At 38.1% G+C, this 18,614-nt stretch overlaps 1 protein-coding gene across 1 annotated transcript; it reads right to left on the bottom strand.

Annotated features, from left to right (window-relative positions):
* Positions 1-7,649: 7,649 nt before the first annotated feature.
* On the bottom strand, positions 7,650-18,128 carry actr8 (actin related protein 8). Its single transcript, XM_042491807.2, has 13 exons — positions 17,290-18,128; positions 14,834-15,004; positions 14,632-14,742; positions 13,202-13,306; positions 12,903-13,076; positions 12,644-12,737; positions 12,340-12,472; positions 11,285-11,438; positions 11,020-11,115; positions 10,714-10,854; positions 9,532-9,844; positions 9,264-9,427; positions 7,650-8,204 (listed from the first exon to the last, which is right to left on the bottom strand). Exons 1-13 carry the CDS (start codon positions 17,422-17,424, stop codon positions 8,061-8,063), a joined length of 1,935 nt encoding a protein of 644 aa, XP_042347741.1. The 5' UTR covers positions 17,425-18,128; the 3' UTR covers positions 7,650-8,060.
* Positions 18,129-18,614: the final 486 nt, after the last annotated feature.

Here is an 18,614-nt window from a genome sequence, read left to right as displayed (position 1 = left end):
TTGCCTTACTATAGCCTTGCCTTTTTGGTCATTTTTTCAATATGCATTATTATGGTGTTTTTGTTCGTTTTTGCATCATTCTATGCAATAGCGTGTGTTAGGACACTATTTTATCTTATTTTGAGGTGTTTCCAACTGTTTTTGGGACATGTCATATTTTGACATTTTTGCCTTACTATAGCCTTGCCTTTTTGGTCATTTTTTCAATATGCATTATTATGGTGTTTTTTTGCCGTTTTTGCAATATTCTATGTAATAGCTTGTTTTGGCACGCTATTTTCAGCTGTTTTGAGGTGTTTTCAGCTGTTTCTGGGACATGTCATATTTTGACATTTTTGCCTTACTATAGCCTTGCCTTTTTGGTCATTTTTTCAACAGCATTATTATGGTGTTTTTGTTCGTTTTTGCATCATTCTATGCAATAGCGTGTGTTAGGACACTATTTTATCTTATTTTGAGGTGTTTCCAACTGTTTTTGGGACATGTCATATTTTGACATTTTTGCCTTACTATAGCCTTACCTTTTTGGTCATTTTTTCAACATGCATTATTATGGTGTTTTTTTTGCCGTTTTTGCAATATTCTATGTAATAGCGTGTTTTGGCACGCTATTTTCAGCTGTTTTGAGGTGTTTTCAGCTGTTTCTGGGACATGTCATATTTTGACATTTTTGCCTTACTATAGCCTTGCCTTTTTGGTCATTTTTTCAATATGCATTATTATGGTGTTTTTGTTCGTTTTTGCATCATTCTATGCAATAGCGTGTTTTGGCACGCTATTTTCAGCTGTTTTGACGTGTTTTCAGCTGTTTTTGGGACATGTCATATTTTGACATTTTTGCCTTACTATAGCCTTGCCTTTTCGGACATTTTTTCAACATCCATTATTATGGTGTTTTTTGCCATTTTTGCAATATTCTATGTAATAGCTTGTTTTGGCACGCTATTTTCAGCTGTTTTGAGGTGTTTTCAGCTGTTTCTGGGACATGTCATATTTTGACATTTTTGCCTTACTATAGCCTTGCCTTTTTGGTCATTTTTTCAATATGCATTATTATGGTGTTTTTGTTCGTTTTTGCATCATTCTATGCAATAGCGTGTGTTAGGACACTATTTTATCTTATTTTGAGGTGTTTCCAACTGTTTTTGGGACATGTCATATTTTGACATTTTTGCCTTACTATAGCCTTGCCTTTTCATTCATTTTTTCAACATCCATTATTATGGTGTTTTTTGCCGTTTTTGCAATATTCTATGCTATGGCGTGTGTTAGGACACTATTTTATCTTATTTTGAGGTGTTTCCAACTGTTTTTGGGACATGTCATATTTTGACATTTTGCCTTACTATAGCCTTGCCTTTTCATTCATTTTTTCAACATCCATTATTATGGTGTTTTTTGCCGTTTTTGCAATATTCTATGCTATGGCGTGTGTTAGGACACTATTTTATCTTATTTTGAGGTGTTTCCAACTGTTTTTGGGACATGTCATATTTTGACATTTTTGCCTTACTATAGCCTTGCCTTTTTGGTCATTTTTTCAACATGCATTATTATGTTGTTTTCTGCCGTTTTGCGTCATTCTATGCAATAGCGTGTTTTGACACGCTATTTTCAGCTGTTTTGAGGTGTTTTCAGCTGTTTCTGGGACATGTCATATTTTGACATTTTTGCCTTACTATAGCCTTGCCTTTTCATTCATTTTTTCAACATCCATTATTATGGTGTTTTTTGCCGTTTTTGCAATATTCTATGCAATAGCGTGTTTTGGCACGCTATTTTCAGCTGTTTTGAGGTGTTTTCAGCTGTTTTTGGGACATGTCATATTTTGACATTTTTGCCTTACTATAGCCTTGCCTTTTCGTTCATTTTTTCAACATCCATTATTATGGTGTTTTTTGCCGTTTTTGCAATATTCTATGCAATAGCGTGTTTTGGCACGCTATTTTCAGCTGTTTTGAGGTGTTTCAGCTGTTTTTGGGACATGTCATATTTTGACATTTTTGCCTTACTATAGCCTTGCCTTTTTGGTCATTTTTTCAATATGCATTATTATGTTTTTTTTTGTCGTTTATGCATCATTCTATGCTATGGCGTGTGTTAGGACGATATTTTATCTTATTTTGCGGTGTTTCCAACTGTTTTTGGGACATGTCATATTTTGACATTTTTGCCTTACTATAGCCTTGCCTTTTCGGCCATTTTTTCAATATGCATTATTATGGTGTTTTTTGTTGTTTATGCATCATTCTATGCAATAGCGTGTTTCGGCACGCTCTTTTATGCTGTTTTGAGGTGTTTTCAGCTGTTTTGGGGACATGTCATATTTAGACATTTTTGCCTTACTATAGCCTTGCCTTTTTGGTCATTTTTCAATATGCATTATTATGGTGTTTTTTGTCTTTTATGCATCATTTTATGCAATAGCGTGTTTTGACACGCTATTTTTTTAGCTGTTTTGAGGTGTTTTCAGCTGTTTCTGGGACATGTCATATTTTGACATTTTTGCCTTACTATAGCCTTGCCTTTTTGGTCATTTTTTCAATATGCATTATTATGGTGGTTTTTGTCGTTTATGCATCATTCTATGCAATAGCGTGTTTCGGCACGCTCTTTTATGCTGTTTTGAGGTGTTTTCAGGTGTTTTCTGTTTTTGGAACATGTCATATTTTGACATTTTTGCCTTACTATAGCCTTGCCTTTTCGGTCATTTTTTCAACATCCATTATTATTGCGTTTCTTGCCATTTTTGCATCATTCTACGCAATAGTGTGTTTTGGCACGCTATTTCATGCTGTTTTGAGATTTTTTCAGCTGTTTCTGGGCCACGACACGCCATAGCATAGAATTATCATTGAAAAAATCACCCCAACAAACAATGCAGGATGGTGTGGCACACTATTTTATGCTGTTTTGAGGTGTATTATGCTGTTTTTGGGACATGTCATATATATGGCTAAAAATCTCAAATTATGACATTTCCCAAAAATCACTTAAAACACCCCAAAATAGCTTAAAATAGGGTTACAAGACACGCCATAGCATAAAATGTTGCAAAAATGTCCAAAAACACCATAATATTGCATGATGAAAAAATGACTGAAAAGGCAAGGCTATAGCATGGCTAAAAATGTCAAAATATGACATGTCCCAAAAACAGCTTTAAACACCTAAAACAGCATAAAATAGCGTGCCACAACACGCCATAGCATAGAATGTTTCAAAAGTCCGCCGTACGTTTGCCAAGGGGCAGCTGTGTTTTCTCACAAGCAGTTCACCTCAGTGTTGTGCTGGCATGATTGATGTTCACTTTTGATTGTTAACTCCGTGCTTCATGTTTAATACATTTTGTCATCGCACCACACCTCAGGTAATTATTTGTCTGACACACTAGGCTTTAGGGGTGGTTGTTTTATTTGTGATTTGGGAACCAGGTAAAGTTGTAGTAAGCTGTGGAGTGGGTTTGGTTGGCATAAGGTGTTTCGCTGCCGTCTCACTTTGTTCGTTTATTTGTGTGTGTGCTGCTCGATCGACGCTGGGCTAGTTCAGTTATTCATACTTGTTTTGAACAATAAACAGCTTTCCCACCTGATTAAGACCACGGCTCTGTGTTGCTTCCCTTTGTCCCTATACTTAATATCTGTAGGTTGTAACAATGACATAAAAAAAACAGCTGAAAACACCTCAAAGCAGCATAGAAAAGGTTCCCGAGAAAAAGCCATAGCATAGTGTGCTGCAAAAATGGCAAAAAGCACCAAGATATTGCCCATTACCAATATTGAAAAAATGACCGAAAAGGCAAGGCTATAGTATAGCTAAAAATGTCAAAATATGACATGTCCTCAGAAACGCTGGAAACACTTCAAAACAGCATAAAATAGCCTGCCAAGACACGCCATAGCATAAAGTGTTGCAAAAATGGCCAAAAACACCAAAATAATGCCTGTTGACAAAATGACCAAAAAAGCAAGACTATAGCATGACCAAAAATGTCAAAATATGAGTCCTAAAAACAGCTGGAAAAACCTCAAAACAGCATAAAATAGCATGCCACGACACGCCATGGCATAAAGTGTTGCAAAAACAGCCAAAAACACAAAAATAATGCATGCTGAAAAAATGATCTAAAATGCAATACTATGTAGTATGGCCAAAAATGTCAAAATTTAACATGTACCAAAAATCAATTAAACACCTCAAGACAGCTTAAAATACGGTTAGAAGACATGCCATAGCATAAAATGTTGTGAAAATGGCTAAAGACACCAAAAAAATGCATGATGAAAAAATTACCGAAAAGGCAAGGCTTTAGTATAGCTAAAAATGTCAAAATATGACATGTCCTAAAAACCACTTAATGTACCTCAAAACAGCATAAAATACGTACCAAGACACACCATAGCATAGAGTTTTACAACAATGGCCAAAAACGACCAAACAATGATTGTTGAAAAAATGACTAAAAAAGGCAAGGTTATAGTATGGCTAAAAATGTCAAAATTATACATGTCCCAAAAATCACTTAAAACACCTCAAAACAGCTTAAAAGATGGTTACAAGACACGCCATAGCATTAAATGTTGTGGAAACGTCCAAACACACCATGATAATGCATGTTGAAAAAATGACCTAAAAGGCAAGGTTATAGTATGGCTAAAAATGTCAAAATATGACATGTCCCAAAAAACGCTTAATACACCTCAAAACAACATAAAATAACGTGCCATGACACACCATAGGAAAAAATGTTGCAAAAACGGCCAAAAACATCCCAATACTGCATGATGAAAAAATTACCGACACAGCAAGGCTACAGTGTGGCTAAAAATGTCAAAATATGATATATCCCGGAAACAGCTGGAAATACCTCAAAACAGCATAAAATAACATGCCAAGACACGCCATAGCATAGAATTTTGCAACAATGGCCAAAAACACCCCAATAATGCATGTTGAAAAAATGACCGAAAATGCAAGGCTATAGTATGGCTAAAAATGTCAAAATATGACACGTTCCAGAAACAGATGGAAACAGTTCAAAACAGCATAAAATAACATGCCAAGACACGCCATAGCATAGAATTTTTTCAAGAACGGCCAAAAACACCATAATGATGCACGTTGAAAAAACGACCAAAAAGGCAAGGCTATAGTATGGCTAAAAATGTCAAAATATGACATGTCCCAAAAAACGCTTAATACACCTCAAAACAGCATAAAATAGCGTGCCAAAACACGTTATAGCATAGAATATTGCGAAAAAAGGCCAAAAACAACAAAATAATGCATGTTGAAAAAATGAGCGAAAAGGCAAAAAAAGGCAAAAATGAAGTATCCCAAAAACAGCTGAAAACCACATAAAATAGTGTACCAAGAAACATCATAGCACAAAATGCTGCAAAAATGACCAAAAACACATAATATGGCATGTTGTACCACAAACGCAAGACTATATTATGGCAAAAAAGTCAAAAAACGAAATTTTCCAAAAATAACCACATAAAATAGCGTGCCAACAAACGCCATAGCATAGAATGTTGGGAAAACCGCCAAAAACACCTTGATATGGCATGTCAAAAAAATGACCCAACAAGCAAGGCTATAGTATGGTGAAAAAACTCAAAAATGAAAGGTCCCAAAAACAGCTAAAACAGCTGAAAACCACATAAAATAGCGTCCCAAGACACGGCATGACATAGAATTTTGCAAAAATGAACAAAAACACTATAATATGGCATGTCGAAAAAAAAACCAAAGCTATAGTATGGCGAAAAAAGTCAAAAAATGAAATGTTCCAAAAACAGCTGACAACTGTCATGTTGTTATATTTACTATTTATGAGTATTGTCGACCTGCAGCTGGAATATGTACACACCTACACTCTCTCCAGGCCACAGGCCCCAGATACAGGTATGAGTTTCATATTGGTGTTTAACCAATATAAAAGGACCTTTTGTTGTCCTGTTTGTCTCCCTGATGAAGGCTTGTATGCCGAAACGCATAGGAATGTTTTAAAGGTTCATCATGACTATGCCGTAGAAATAAAGGCAGTTTAACATTTCAAGAGAGTGCCTTGGAGTTTTCTTTTTGGTTGTTTATCCCGGTGTATCCCCACCCAAAGAGCACCTCGAACAGACTGACTTTTGAGTCCAGGAAATGCTCGTTTTCTTGCATTTTTCTACTGTGGTGTGCGTTCTAAAACAGCACAAAAAAACACATAGTATAGTACGTCCTCCAAAATGGCATAAAAATGTTATTTTATAGTATGTAGCCTTAAAATCACACAAAACACTTAACATCATATCGTCCAAAATGCCATGACAAAAGTCATTGCACAGGATGTCTTCTAAAATATCTAAAAAGGTTATCGTATAGTATGTTTTCCGAAAAAGCATTAAAAAGACATGATGGACAGTATAGACACTAAAGCATGTTGGATAAAAATGCATAAAAAGTCTTGCATGGTATGGAGTCTAAAATAGCCTGAAATTGTCAAAGTATAGCAGTATAAAGTTTTTCTGATTTTTCAAACAATATACTATATTATGACATTTTAACAATTTCTTGAACAACATACAATACTATGAGACTTTTTAATGATTTTTTTGACATTACATTACATTTTTAGGATTTTTTAACGACACACAATACTATGACTTTGTGATTTTTTTGCTTGGCATAACATACTAAGATATTTTTATGATGCTTTGAGTGACATACTAAACTATGATGTTTTTTGGCCATTTTGATGAAATTCAATACGATGATGATTTTGATTTTTTTCAACATATTTCATATAACTAGAATGTTTGTATGATTTTTTGAATGACATAAAATACTATGATGTTTTAATGATTTTTTGAGCCACATTAAAGACTGTACAATGACACTTTTTTTCTCGATGACATACTTTACTATGACGTTTTTTGACATACTATATTATGCCAATTTAATGAGTTCTTTAACCCCATTCTATGCTAGAACTTCTTTGTAATTTTTCTAAACAACATACTGTTGTGTTTTGTATTATTCATCCTAACATGTGATAGCATAACATGTTGTTTAATAAATCATAAAAACGTAATTATATATTTCATCATCCAAAAATCATAAAATGTCAAAGTACAGTTTCTTGTTGTCATTGTATAGTGTGTCATTCAAAACGTTTTAAATACTCACTGTAGTGTATGTCATCAAAAAAAGTCATAGAAATGTCATAGCATAGTCTGACATTCAAAAAAAAAAAAACAGAAAAACATCATAGTTTAGTATGTGGTTCAAAAATTGAGAAAAAATGTCATAACACTGATACATTCCCCCATCAGGCTCAGGGGATGAGGGGAATAAACATTAATAAATAGCTGGGGAAAAAGGTAAGTGTATTATCAAAAGCTGTGATCTTTTTAGAAATATATCAAGTGCACAAAAGAATGGTCTTCAAAAAATGCAACACAACTATTTCCTTTCAAAGCTAAGAAAGCGCCACTAAAATTTACTTTAAGTTACTGACTAAATCAATAAATACAAAAAGTGTGTCCCCCTCCGTCTCGAACGGAGTAAAGATCACAGATCCCGGTGCACCACAATAGTGTTCATAATTCCAAGAAAGGTGAGTTTTGTTTGTTCCAGTGAAATGCAACTAGTGTGTATCCAACTTTGACAAGTTTATTTACACACATTAACATGGGAGATTATTTACAAAATTTTGTTAAAGGCTGTTCAAAAGTTACACAACAATGACCTCATCTGGGTTTCTGATGGATAAAACAGCCCACGCAACAACTGAAATTAGGACTGGTGAAAATATTCGACAAGGTGTTAGGAGTGCTGTAACTGTCAAAATGATACAGTCGACATACTTTCCCACTGCGCACTGCGATGCTGTCCAGATTTAAATTTTTACTTGATACGATGACGTTTTACCTTTCAAGAGCTGTAGCATTTTGAGCTGTTAGGTCTTTCGGTTCAGAGAGCATCCTGTGTGTGCACTGAGCACGGATGCTGCTGCTCTGCTCACATGCTGCTCATGCTACACCTCCTGTGCAGACACCCTGTTGGTTTCACCAGACAAAGGCAGCTCTCTCACGAAGCATTCGGACACCAAAGCGCTGCCACTCCCTCTGATGGATCCACATCTCCTGAGTGGTGTCTAGACACGCCAGCACTGCTCCACCCTTCCACGATATCAGCCTAGGGTCCATGTCCTGGAGTAAATGCACATTAATATACAAGTACATGAGAGGAGCTGTGTGTAGCTTCGTGCTACATACAAAGATGTATATACAGTATATTATGTGTAGCACTCATCTTACAAACTCCAATATAGGATATATGTGGAAGTATTAAACTAGAATTACTGCCTCAGTGTCTGAACAAATGCCTCCCCTACTGCTCCTGACTTATGGCTTTGAATGACGGCCAAAACATGATTATGTAGAACATTATCATGTGGCTGTGAGGTTGACCCTTGACCTTTTGGATATAACATTTAATTGCCATCATTTTATCCTATAAGACTTTTGTGTGAAATGCTGTAAAAATAAAGATATGATTTATTGAGTTGTTTTGTGTTTGTTGTTATGTTTTGTGAGGTCACAATGACCTTGACCTTTGAGCATCAAAATCTAATCAGTTTATTCTTGAGTCCAAGTGGACATTCGTGCCAGATTTGAGGAAATTCTATTCTATGACAATGTACAACATATTAGGGTTGCCCCAAAAAGTCAGGGATACGAATCATCAGTCGGAGACCCCACAGCTGACTGAAGTCGCTTCAAGTCGAGCAGTCGTTTTGGTTTCTTTGCTTGTCAGTGTGCTGTGCAGTGTACTACTGGGGACATTTTTGTCCCCAGATTTTACAGCGGAGTGAGCGCTCTTGACTTTTGTGCTAGTCTTTGGAACAGGGCGCTGCAGAGACGCAGCAGGACAGGAAAGGCAGTGGCACAGAGGAGAGGAGAGTGAAAACATTACCTTCTCTTTTTTGCTGAGAAGTGGTGAATTTACAGCTCACAGCAGCTAAATACAATACACTTCTTGCTTTTGTTTGATATCTAGTGATGGCAAAAAATGTTGTTGCGCATTTACGACCCGTTGTTAGGGCCGTTAGCTCGTTTACTACATTAGACAGATGCCAGTGCCATAATGAACATCCTGCTTTGTAATTGAATAAAAAGAATCATCAAATTTTTGTATTGAACAGTCGAATCAGATACAACTGGCATCATTCTGAGTCAGGTACAGCACTTCAGCATATCCCAGGTTACCTTTGGCCGGGTAATTACTTCCACGTTGTCTACCAGCCTCCTGAATGACGGCGGCATCTTGTTGATGATGCGGTGAAGCAGAAACTCCTGAACACCATGAAACATGAGCCCTCCTCCCACTACCAAGATGGAGCTGTACATTTTGCGTTTGGTTTCGTCTGATCCTATTAAAAAATAATAATAAAAAAAAAGATGAGCTCAAACATTACATCCTGAGCACTGTAAAACATCTGTCCACCTCTGCACTTCATCCTCTGTCCTTCCTTACCACAGCAGTCGATGCTATGCAGGATGGCTTTATCCAGGCCCAGTGCTTTGCTCTCAAACTGGCTCATGATGGCAGTCTTTCTAGAGAGGTGCGCAGACAGGGGCTCCTCCACCTCTCCTGCCCCCATCAGACACTCCCCCTGGGCAGGTCCAAGCTCCATCTCCCCCTTCATCCCTCCTACTCCACCACCGCCACTCCCGCAGCCCCTTGCCAGGTCAGAGAGCTCCCCGATCCCTCCCTGACTGCTCATCTCACCATCCAAACCACCACCTGGTCTGGAAACAGCCTTCCGGTCTGCGGCAGATTTGGAGGACTGGTGAAGAAAATGGGAGAATGATTAAAACTATAAATATTGCCACACAGTTGTATGCTTCCATGCACCAGTCAAGTAGCACTGTGAGTTTAAATCCATGTCTATGCAAACATGGATGCTTCACACACATTTTTTCACTGGCAGCACTGAACATCTATACAATCAGCACAGTTTCAAAGTGAGCACCAAGGTTCTTGAGTTATAGCCAAAAACATAATGAGGTCAGCGTGACCTTGACCTTCAACCACCAAATTCTATCAGTTCAACCTCAGTCCAAGTGGACGGTTGTGTCAAATTTGAGGAAACTCCCTGAAGGCCATCTTCAGATACTGAGTTGACAAAAATGAGATGGCTGCATGGTCACAGTGACCTTGATCTTTGAACACCAAATTCTAATCAGCTTATTGTGAAGTCATTGTTTGTGTCAAATCTGAAGGAATTTTCTCAAGGTTTTCTTGAGACATCATGTTCACAAGAATGAGACTAATGAGGTCACAGTGACCTTCATCTCTGACCTCTGACCACTAAAATCTAATCAGTTCTTCCTTTTGTCCAAGTGATCGATTGTGCCAAATTTGAAAAAAAAAAATCCTAGAGGTTTTCTTGAGTCGCTGGTACCTTGACCTCTGACCACCAAAATCTAATCAGCTCATCAGTGAGTCCAAGTGAATGTCTGTGTCAAATTTGACAAATTCCCTTGAGACATTCTTGAGATATCACATTCCCATGAATGTGCCACAAGGACAAACTGAAAACATGATGCCTCAGGCCTCAGCTTTCGCTGGTGCTGCAGCATAAAAGTAAGGAGAAGAACCGCAGAGTCTCTGTGTGGAGGAAAGATGTGTTTGTTCTGTGCGAGTGTGTGTTACCTGGTCCTGTTTGCTCTGTGTAGCCAGCAGGTAGTGCTCATCATGAGGATCCTCTGAATCACCTTGGGAGCGGTGCTGAAGTGATGTCATCTTCTGACCTACGATGCCAAATGTGGTCGGGTAGAAGAGACCCATGGGTGCCTAATACATGCATACACACATAAGAGCAAGAAAACAAGATGGGGGGAAAAAGAGCCATAAATGAAAGATAATTCCTGCACACAAGCTAAAGACAGAGGCCTTTTAAAAAGTTTTCAGCACCAGTGTTAAAAAACACAGTTCTTTATCGCTATTTGAACTAATTACCTGTAACTTCTCATCACCTAGTCGAACCTGGTAGAGAAGAGCTGGGGCTTCTGGGAAACGTGTCTGGAATTCATGATCTTGTAGTCCCGATATGTCCTTTTAAGAATACATGAAAGAGAGACAAATTTTGGAATTGATTTGACCTTGTCTGGCCATTCTTGAGAAGACTATGATGATCTAATCAGAAACTGATTAATGCACAAGCTACAGTTCCTCAGTCCTCCCTCCAAACACACACAGATCCCACACCGTGACCAACACACACCTGGTTTAGATGGCAGAAGGTCTCTTTTAGATGCTGCAGGAGCTGACAGTCCAGTCTGCTGGACAGCTGACAGTCTCTGTAGGGAAAGCCCGCCCTCTGCAGGAGCCAGAAGAAAGTACGGGTCACATCTGAGCCACCGTACGCCAAACACAACCTGCAAAGTCCAACAAACAGAACACACAATGTATTACTACAGAGCCCCCAAAATTTCAGTGAGATTTTTCTTCCCTGAAATTCTTTGTTTCCCTAAACTTGCTGTGTATTATAACTGGACCAACACATTGTTCATATGGATCCGAAGGAAAGCAAAAACATGTGCGGAAAAGTAAAACCAAAGCATGACGCAAAAGTTATTGTGAGGGAATGCAAAAACATTCCAGAAACAAAATTCCAGCCTTGACGCTTCTATGAATGGATATCTGAATGCAGATGCAGAATCTGTAGGCAATGGGACAAATCGTAGTATCAAAAGTGTTCTGGTTTTCATTTTTAGTATAGACTAGTGTTCATGTTTGTCAAGTGACTTTGCTTGTTGCGATATGTTTGACTGCAGTGCAGTCCTTTGTGTTAATGCAGGTCACACTTCACCACCACTCCTCTGAATGGTAATCTCCTCAGGCCCCTGCCTTCAGACCATCCCCTCTCTGACTGGACCCTCCTTTCTATTTGATGTAGAGTTTAACCACCAACCAGGAACCACACATCCATCAACACACCAATAGAGCAACTCTGTTATAAGGCCAAAGGGTGCTGTGATTTTGGCTTGAACAATCTGCCGTTGTAACATGTAATTTAGTATAATTCTGCTGTTTGAGTGGTTTTTGGGTTAATATTAACTTGTAAGGCACTTCATAATTTTGTGTTTGTGGGGCTTGGGCACAGGTTAAGTCTAAACCTTACCCCTCGTCTGCTAAGGGTAAGGTTTAGTCCCGTACCCCTAGCACAGTAGGTTTGCTAATCATGTTTAAACGTCAGGTAGCGGCTGTGATGATATATAGAACAACATCACTCCCTCTCGTGTGATATTGCTTAACTAAAGTCGGTATCGGTCTCACCTGGAGTTACGGTGGGACACTCCGTCCTCTACACAGCAAAGACTGGTCTTCTGGTCTCCTACATCCACAACACAAGCACTGCTCAGCCCGCTGCCAAATGTAGCACACACTGACTCCTGGTGCACTATGATTGCTATGCATGTGCACGCACGCACACACAAACACACACACACACACACACACACACACACACACACACACACACACACGGAGGACAAAAGGTAAGGTGATTAATAGTGTATACGAGTGTATATGTATGTGGTTGTTGTGCACTCTGTCATACATGAATAAATGTGTGTAATACCTGAGAAGCCCATGTTAAGCAGCAGCATGTTGACAACTTCTTTGATGTGCTGTCTGTTGTAAATGTCTGGGACCAACAAGATGCATCTGTAATACTGGCAACCAGCCACAAAAGCAAAGCATTAACATCAAAATAAAAGTGCTACCATCATCAGCTGAGTTTGAGCTCATTTTTTCATATTTTCTTGTTTCAAAATGTTGTACTTTTAACTTTGCTCCACAGGAAAAGGTGATCTGAGGAGTTGAGGGGATTATCATACCTTCAAGTCTTTGAGGGGGATCTCCAGCTGCTTTTGAATAACGTGACTCCAGATTGTCTCAAGGTCAGCCAGGACGGCAGTCAGTGAACCTCCGGGCCCCGCATGAACATTGAGCTGACCTCTGACCACAGGCCAGTGGATGTTATAACAGTCAGATGGATTCACATAAAGAGCCTGGGTGATGGCAGAGTGGACGGGGCGAGAGAAAATGGATAAAACAGACAAAAAGTTACCATTATACAGTTTTAGATGACTTACTTTACAAGAGTTAGCAGACACGTCCAGAGACACACACTGACCTCCTCTCCCACCAGATGAGGAGGCTGGTGGGTTGTGTTGGTCCACTTCACCCTGGAGCTGCTGTCAAGTACAGCCGGACGGATCTGACAGTTATAAGCTCTGGCCTTGACGCACACACATACACAAATACAGACACAGATAATGTTATACATGTCAGCACATGAAAACAAACAGCACCAGAAACAACACAGCAGTTACTCATTATACTTAAAACAGGGTTTCCACACATTTTACTGTAAAAAAAATTTGAACTATTTCAAGACTTTCCAAGGACCCTAAAACCTTTCACAATGTATGACACGAACATTGCTCCCTCTCAAAAATGCAGTACAATTTAAAAGTAGCAGTGGAGCAGAGTACAAGTATGGAAACTTTGGGATTCATGATCCTACATGTTCAATCACACTGTCACAACAACGCTAATAAAAACACATCAGATTCAAGCTCTATTCAAACATTATTTGGCATTCAGAAAAGAGAGATGGAACATTGGGAGAAAATAAAGAAAAGTGCATGACGGTAAACAAAATGTGGTCACACATCGACACATGCATTACGTCAACAGCTACAGGAAATAAATTTACAGTTAGGTCACATTCTGTCAGGGGTGTCCAAACCTTTGTTAATGGGGGCCAGATAAGGTATTGTGAAAACGCCTGGGGGCCAGCTGCTTCGCACATCATACGGGTTATTAAAAAAATTGCATACCAACACACAACTGTTTTATCTTAAAGTGGAAAAGTATTAAACTTTCCTCGCTCCTGAAAGCGGCAGCCCTCACTGTCGACTTTATGCTTCTTTACTGTGGCCGTGTCTGCTATGCAGGAAATATCTGGTGTTAGGTAACTGTTAGTTTGCGTATCTGTTTATGAACAGCACATTAGTTTTGCCTACACAGTTGCTATTTGGAGGATGTCTTCAAGCTGTAAGATTGTCCTGCCATTGAGACGTGAACGAAAATAAATGCAAAGTGATCCTGCTTGGTTTAACAATATTGTGTTAATCATATAGTATATTTTAAAAGACGAGCCGAGGGCCGTTTAAAATTGGTCTGAGGGATACATTTGGCCCCTTGGCCAGACTTTGGACATGACCACATAAAATGAAAGGTTATCCATGTAATGTTATTGTAACAATCAATTTCAAAGTATACAACAAAATGTTAAAGGATTTTACTAATTCAATGACTGTCTCAGCCCTGGAAAAAGAGACTGCGATATTTTGTTTATTTTCCAGGTTTTCCATGACTGTTGGGACCGTGTTAAAATCAACCAATCAATCCTTTCATTACTCTGGAACCTTTTATACAGGCAATGCAACTAAAAGTGCTTAACATATATGTCAAAAAAAGCAAATATAGACCATTAATATGTTGCTTTTGTGTGTAAATATTGCAGCACAACATATGCAGCTCTTTCATAATTCACACCTGCTCCGCGGACACAGGCGTCCTCCGCACTCCATTCGACATCTTCTTGGACCAGATGGCCTGGTCGACCATTTTAAGCCCATTCTGCCTCTGCTCATTACTCTCTGGTTTCTGACGGACAGGAAGAAGAAGCAATGAGGGCAAATAGAAAAAGTATATAAAGATTCAATTAATTTGACTAATTTGACTTCAGGTGACTCACATTTAGACCGTCTCTCAACAGCCAGGCATCTTCATATCTGGGCTGTCCACTTTTCTTGTGTCTGCGTGCTATCACGTGTGGGAGTGTCACCGGAAGAGTGTCCGTGGCTCTGCCGATGCGGAGCGTCCTTGAACCAGGGTGGATGACCACGATAAAATTGCTCTGTATTTGCTGCAAAAGAGAAACATATACAAATATAGACAGTCAGACATTATCAACAAAAGCATGATCATGTCATGCACAACAGTGTCATAAAAGTATGTGGACATCTGAACACCACACCCAGATTGTTGGTGAGTATGTCATCACACAGCTGTAAGCCCTGATATTCTGCTGTTACATTACATTACAGCTTCCACTCCACTTAAAAGGCTTTTCACATGATTGTTGAACCTGGCTACAGGGATTTAGTCCCAGTCAGCCACAAGAGCGATGTCAGTGAGGTCCACCACTGATGATGGGTGATAAGGCTCGACTCACAGGCAGCAGTTCTCTATAGAGAAGCATTGTAACTACACAAGAATGTCTAACTTTGATACAGTGCCTTGAAAAATATCAATATGCAATACCATTTTGATACCACAAGGATTATATAATAATAAATTAATACTTTTATACACTGCCTTAGTTATATGATTTTTTATGTATGCATAAATTTGATATTTTTATGTATTTTGTAATGGCTTCATATCGGTACAATTTATGCATATTTTTTTCTGTAGCAGTAAGATTAAGATCAAACCATGAAAAACTACACAAAGCTATTATTGACCTCTTACAGAATGATAAAGAGAGGTCTTAAACACATATTTTAGATCTTTTTTTTTGCAAAATTGTCAATAATTTAGCATTTTAAAAGGCATTTCTAATATTTCTCATATTTTATTTTTCATTGTATTCATTTTATTTAAAGGGACAACACACATTAATCAACATTTCAGTAACTGTGCCAGTGTTAGTCCTTTGGCACGATGTTTTGAAGCCTTTAAAATTAGTACACACTATACACTGTATATTAAAAGAAAATGTGAGAAAGTGGGGCATTTAAGTACTTCAGACGAGAACTGGGGAAGAATACGTTAAGTGAAATGGAACTCAGCCAGTGAATTCATTTTTTGAACATTTTTTGTTGTTTGTTTCTTTTACTTGGCTGCAAAAACGACATCAAGGAAGTGGCAGTGGATAATGAAGACTGTGTGGCAGAAATGAGACCTCCTTCATATCTTCTGGAATTGTTGGACCATTGTGCCCTACTGGCAGGACATTCATAAACATATCAGTGATGTTTTGGGGGTCAACATCCCATTCAGATGTGATACTGTATACATGGGTGACATTTCAAGGGTAGAACGTGAATGTTAGGAAATTGGAGCAAATACTTTTGGCAGCAAGCAAAAAGGCTGTCACGAGGAAATGGTTAAAATCAGAGCCGCAAATCATTGAGGAATGGATAATATATGGAATATATACAATGGAAAAGATGTCATTTTCCCTAGAAAGAGAAGTTTTTCTGGATTTAGAACAAGTGGGCTGAGTACATTAAACCTTTAAGGTCAGACTTTTGCAAGATATTAAATAAAAAAGGAGTGAGAAAGAGTGAGAAATATGTTGTATTCTGTTGTTCTATGATACTGATTGGTTTACTCCTTATTCATTTTTATTTTTTATTCTCTTAAGCTTCCCACCTTTGGAAGAGCTACCCTGAATAATGGATACCAGACACATTGCAATTTCCTCGGCCTGGCCGAATACTGGAGCCGATATTTGGCATTTTGTCGATCATCTGTATCGGCATTTTTTTTCAATGATCGTCAATAAAATTAATTAATCAAAGAGTGCAAAGAAAGTGTCAGCACGGAAGGAACTTTTACTTTGTAAAACCGCAAGGAGCTGTTTTAGTTATTCATTTATCATTTAAATTTTCATTTGACTTTATTAAAAAAAAGTTGCCAGGAACTTTTTGTATATGATGCTGAAAGTCTCAGTTTCAATTTAACATTTTCTAAAGGCATTAAAACAAAGTTATGTGCTAGAGTTTGTTATGTACCAAATTGTAAATGTTTATAGAAAGATTTTCATTTTATTGCAAATGCATATGTCTCATTAACAACTAATAATCAGTATGGGCCCTGAAAAAACAATGTTGGTGGACCCCTACAAATACCCATGCAAGCAGCATGAAGCAACAACACAAAGTTAAGCATTACATGCAGACACACAGAGCAGAAATAGGAACAAAAAAACACAACACACAGTAAACAGAGATCAAATGCATCAGTCGTTAAGCAGATTTCATCATATCGTTGTTAAGTGAGCTACTGTTAGTCCGGCACAGGGGCTGTCTGTGCCGGTGAAAGCTAAATAGGCTTAACAATAGAGACTAACAGGTGGACATTTGCTTTCTCCATACAAATGAGCATCAGACAACAATTTAAACACTCGTTGTCCCCTCTCACCTCCTGCAGGGGGTCTGGGATAGCCGGAGGAGCGATGGGTCTCTTCACGCCGCGTTGCTGCTCCTTCTCTTTCTCCTTGTCTCGCTCCTTTTCTTTCTCCTTCCCGTTGTCTTGCTCTTTCTCAGCCTGAGTCATGATCACTGATGCATTTAGTCGACTAAATAGTCAGAAAAAATGAGTCGAGACCTTCTAGCGTTTGTGGCGTGCTTCAAAATGCAACATCAAGCGCGGACCTCTCTCTGAATCACAAGTTGTGGAAGCAGTAGATTCTACTTCCGTGTTTGATCACGTGGTGCAATACAGCGATTTTGATTTGTCGAGAGATTTTTTTCTGTGCCGCTGCCCCTTATCTGCTGGCAAACATGTTTAACTTGCTTTGCTATTTTTCAAGTATATTTATTTCTTTTTATTGCGTTGTATATCTTTGTTGCTTCGTTTTTATTTCTTTGATGGCTTTAATTTATGTGTTTTCTATTTCGTTTCATTTTCTTTGTGGATTGATTGCTTTGAACGTTGCTGTTGTGTTGGGGCTATTTCTTTGTATTGTTTCATACTGACATTATGCGTCCTGCATCTTGCATAATTTGTCCTCTCGTTTTAATTTCATCCTAACTCTACTCTAGTTTCTGTTTTATGTTCCATTGTTGTATTGCCATCTATGTATCCCATTTCTGCTTTGCTTCCTTATTCAAATCCCTATGTTAACTAAGTTTTTAAAGGTGATATATAAATAAAGTTATTATTATTGATAATAATATTAATACCTAAAATAATAATATATGGGCTATATTGAAGGGAATATTATAACATTCCTCAGTTTAGATAGGGGGAGGCACTTCAAACATTTTTTTTTAAAACACTGGGGTGTGAATTATGTTGTTTGATTTAGGGGAGGCACTTCAACTTTAAATTGTTGCTTTTTGTATTAAGCCTATTTTAAATACCCTCAAACCTGCAAGTGAGTTTCAAGGGCATGTCTCTTTAAAAACCTGCCAAAATCACATCACTTATCACAGCCAGAAACTGAAATATAGTTAATTTTAGTGGCAGCATGGTCATGGTCGCTCCCTAAATGCTAAAATGTAGCATAACAGAGAAGAGTTATACAAGCAGGAAAATGGCTCAGTAATGATAGGTACAACAATTACTAGTTTGCTAACATTAACCACCATATGCTACTTGTCATGTCAAATCAAGTGGTAGCAGTGAAGCCTCTGTGTGTACTGAGTTGAATTCTGATCATCAGGGAGCATGTTTTTTAAATGGCTGTTTTTCCCCAACACTTTTTAAAAAATAATTTGATTACAATGTTGGAAAATTGCTTG

This window comes from Plectropomus leopardus, chromosome 9, assembly GCF_026936395.1.
Source record: "Plectropomus leopardus strain MGB_pleo_1.0 chromosome 9, ASM2693639v1, whole genome shotgun sequence".
Classification (NCBI taxonomy): Eukaryota; Metazoa; Chordata; class Actinopteri; order Perciformes; family Serranidae; genus Plectropomus; species Plectropomus leopardus.
Note: the sequence above shows the minus strand (reverse complement) of the source record. Positions and strands in the feature narration are given on the sequence as shown.